At 34.5% G+C, this 2,857-nt stretch overlaps 1 protein-coding gene across 1 annotated transcript; it reads right to left on the minus strand.

Annotated features, from left to right (window-relative positions):
• Positions 1-1,003: 1,003 nt before the first annotated feature.
• LOC110906016 lies at positions 1,004-2,097 on the minus strand. Its single transcript, XM_035983374.1, has 5 exons — positions 1,987-2,097; positions 1,807-1,882; positions 1,571-1,659; positions 1,373-1,493; positions 1,004-1,253 (listed from the first exon to the last, which is right to left on the minus strand). Exons 1-5 carry the CDS (start codon positions 2,064-2,066, stop codon positions 1,182-1,184), a joined length of 438 nt encoding a protein of 145 aa, XP_035839267.1. The 5' UTR covers positions 2,067-2,097; the 3' UTR covers positions 1,004-1,181.
• Between the last annotated feature and the right edge of the window lie 760 nt (positions 2,098-2,857).

The following is a 2,857-nucleotide window of genomic DNA, read 5'->3' on the forward strand; positions in this document are numbered from 1 at the left end:
TGAAGGAATTCCAGAAGTTGAAGGCCCAAGATTCAAAGCCAGATTAGTAGCTAAAGGGTTTACACAAAGATTAGGTGTAGACTATAGTGAGATATTTCCCCTGTTGTTAAACAGTCTTCAATCAAAATAATGCTAGCTCTTACTGCAGTCATTGATTTAGAGCTAGAACAATTGGATGTTAAAACAGTTTTTCTGCCTGGTAATCTAGAAGAGAAATACATGAGCCAACCTTTGGGATTTGAAGAACCAGGAAAGGAAGATATGGTCTGTTTATTGAAAAGATCATTGTATGGGTTGAAACAATCACCTAGACAAAGATCATTTGGGCAGGAATTGGGGACGAAGTTTAAAGATGATGTGGTTAGGTGTGATAACCAGGGGCAGTTCAATTGTATAAAAATAAAATGTTCCGTGAATGAACAAAGCATATTAATGTAGACTTCATTTTATTCGTGAAGTGGTGAAGTTGAAGTTGAGAAATTCATAACAAAAGATAATGATGTTGATATTATGAGGTTGAGGTAAGAAATCTTATAACAATGGAGTCCGTCGACCGTCAGCACTTATAGCAATGTTGGAGGACAAAGTTCAGAAAGAATTCAGATAGAATAGATAGATTCAATTCAAAGTTAGGTGCTTCTCATTCCATATCTGATATAAAGTACAATTGAGAGAATAGCATATTTAGGACCAACTACAAGTTAGTTATTTGTTGATCACAAAGCTACAACTGAGCCCTTCAACTATTACCAATTGACAACTATATGATATTCATCACACTTACTTTCCCTTCTATCGATTCCTAAATGTTTTGTAGTAAATAATCATTAAATTTCAAATATGACGACTATTAAATAGCTATGTTAAATATTGTCACATACAAGGCACACATGATAAAATAAAAAGAATCATTATATTCCATATGGTAGAGAGAGATTCAATCAAAAACATTTTCCTTAATGTGAATTTTTTTACATTGTAATACCCCACAACATATATTCCACCCTCAACAACACCTCTACTCCCTGCACATCATATCATGTATTGTATATGGATGTAGTGGCTTGCTTGTATTACAAACATCATATCATGTATTTTATATGGATATAGCTGTATGCTTGTATTACAAGTATCTCATTGGCCTCTGTATTATGATTTGTAGTTCCAGGGTCTATCCTCTTTCATGATTGCTCATCTTCACCATCTCCTTTCTTGCAAAGGTGCTTTTGGGAAATCGTTAATAAAGATGCATTCTATTCAAAAAACATCATTAATTGTTACATTAGCCTTAACAACGCATTCATTAAAAATGGAAAACAATATAAAAGAGTGCAGTATGTATGTATGTATGTATGATTGTCCGTATACCCACCATGGTTCCAGCAACAATGGTGCCATTAAGCGGATGAATGGCACAAGACGTAACACGTTTAGATAGCGGCACAAAAACGCTTTGCTTATGCTTGACAGTCTCCCGATGACTCTTTGAATCACTACAGGAATAATGGCAGTTAAAAATAAGATCAAAGTTTAGCTTTGATGGGAAAAGAAAAGGTGGGACGTTTCTTACTCATAATCTACATGGCATGGGGAGCTGCTGTGTGGATAAAAATCTAAAAGGTGGAGTCCATTGCTAGAAGTTGACGCAACTGCATAGATCTGCACATAGGTATGTACTAACTCAAACATACATGCTTCTTTTCAGTAACCAATTAAATAATAAACACATAGCGCAATTATTGAATTTGATGCTGGGAATTTAGCAGTGGTGTCATGGAGCTAAATAGGTAAAAATAAATGTCTTACTGAATGTTCAGGAAGCCATGCGGGTTTCCTTGGGGGGGATAGAGGGAATCCGGCACCATACAACATACATGATTTCCTAATTTGATAAACAAACATGCTAGATATTACGAACTTTGAATTATGAAAATATATAACGAAAAAGAACATGTAAAGAACATAGAAAAACTTAGAAAGACTAACATCCAAGGAGGAAGGGGAGGGCAATGGATATGTGACACTCGGTAATTATGCATATCCAAAACACCAGACCTAAAATTCATATAGCAACAAGGTCACTTTAAAACACAAAAGAAAAAAAATATACAAAAGAAACACATTGATAAAGACATCAAAGGTATTTAAACGACAAATGAATTTATTTCTTAACTAACTTACCAACCATCATTAAGATGGAATCCCAGCTGATATGGACAGGTTGAATTAATGTTGATTGACTGTATTCCCTTTCGTCGGATATAAGTTCTTGATTGTTCCTGCACCATACAACATACATGAATCAAAAGAATATAAACCCAATTAATTAAAGCAGATTTGAAATAAAATAAGAAAAAGGTGTAATAATAACTGATGTTAGAGGAGAAGAGTGTACCTGCCAGGGAAGACGTTTATTATCAACCAAGAATTTATTTCAACTTATGTGAAACTTATAAAAGCAGAAAAGATAAACAACCTCCTTGTCACTTTGAAAAACAGTTGATGATCTTCCACCGCGTAGTCTACGTAGATCCCATATATATATAAACCCACTCTCACTACCACCATATACACACTGATAGATAAATATGAGGTAATTAGTGTTATAGATACAATTGGAGAAAGCTAATATTCCACAAAAATGAATATGTAACACATATTTGTTGTAATGTATATTAAGTATGTAATTTTTTATACTTGATCTCCAAGTGACTGGATGCTAGTAAGGCCGGTTATCTTCTTAGTTGTGAGCACCCTTTGTGGATGAACACTCGCTCTTCTGTCCCACATACTTATTGCTCCACTTATGTCAGAAGCAAGTACCCTATTCAACGTATCATGACAGGTACACGTGTCA

The sequence above is a fragment of the Helianthus annuus genome, chromosome 14 (assembly GCF_002127325.2).
Source record: "Helianthus annuus cultivar XRQ/B chromosome 14, HanXRQr2.0-SUNRISE, whole genome shotgun sequence".
Taxonomy (NCBI): domain Eukaryota; kingdom Viridiplantae; phylum Streptophyta; class Magnoliopsida; order Asterales; family Asteraceae; genus Helianthus; species Helianthus annuus.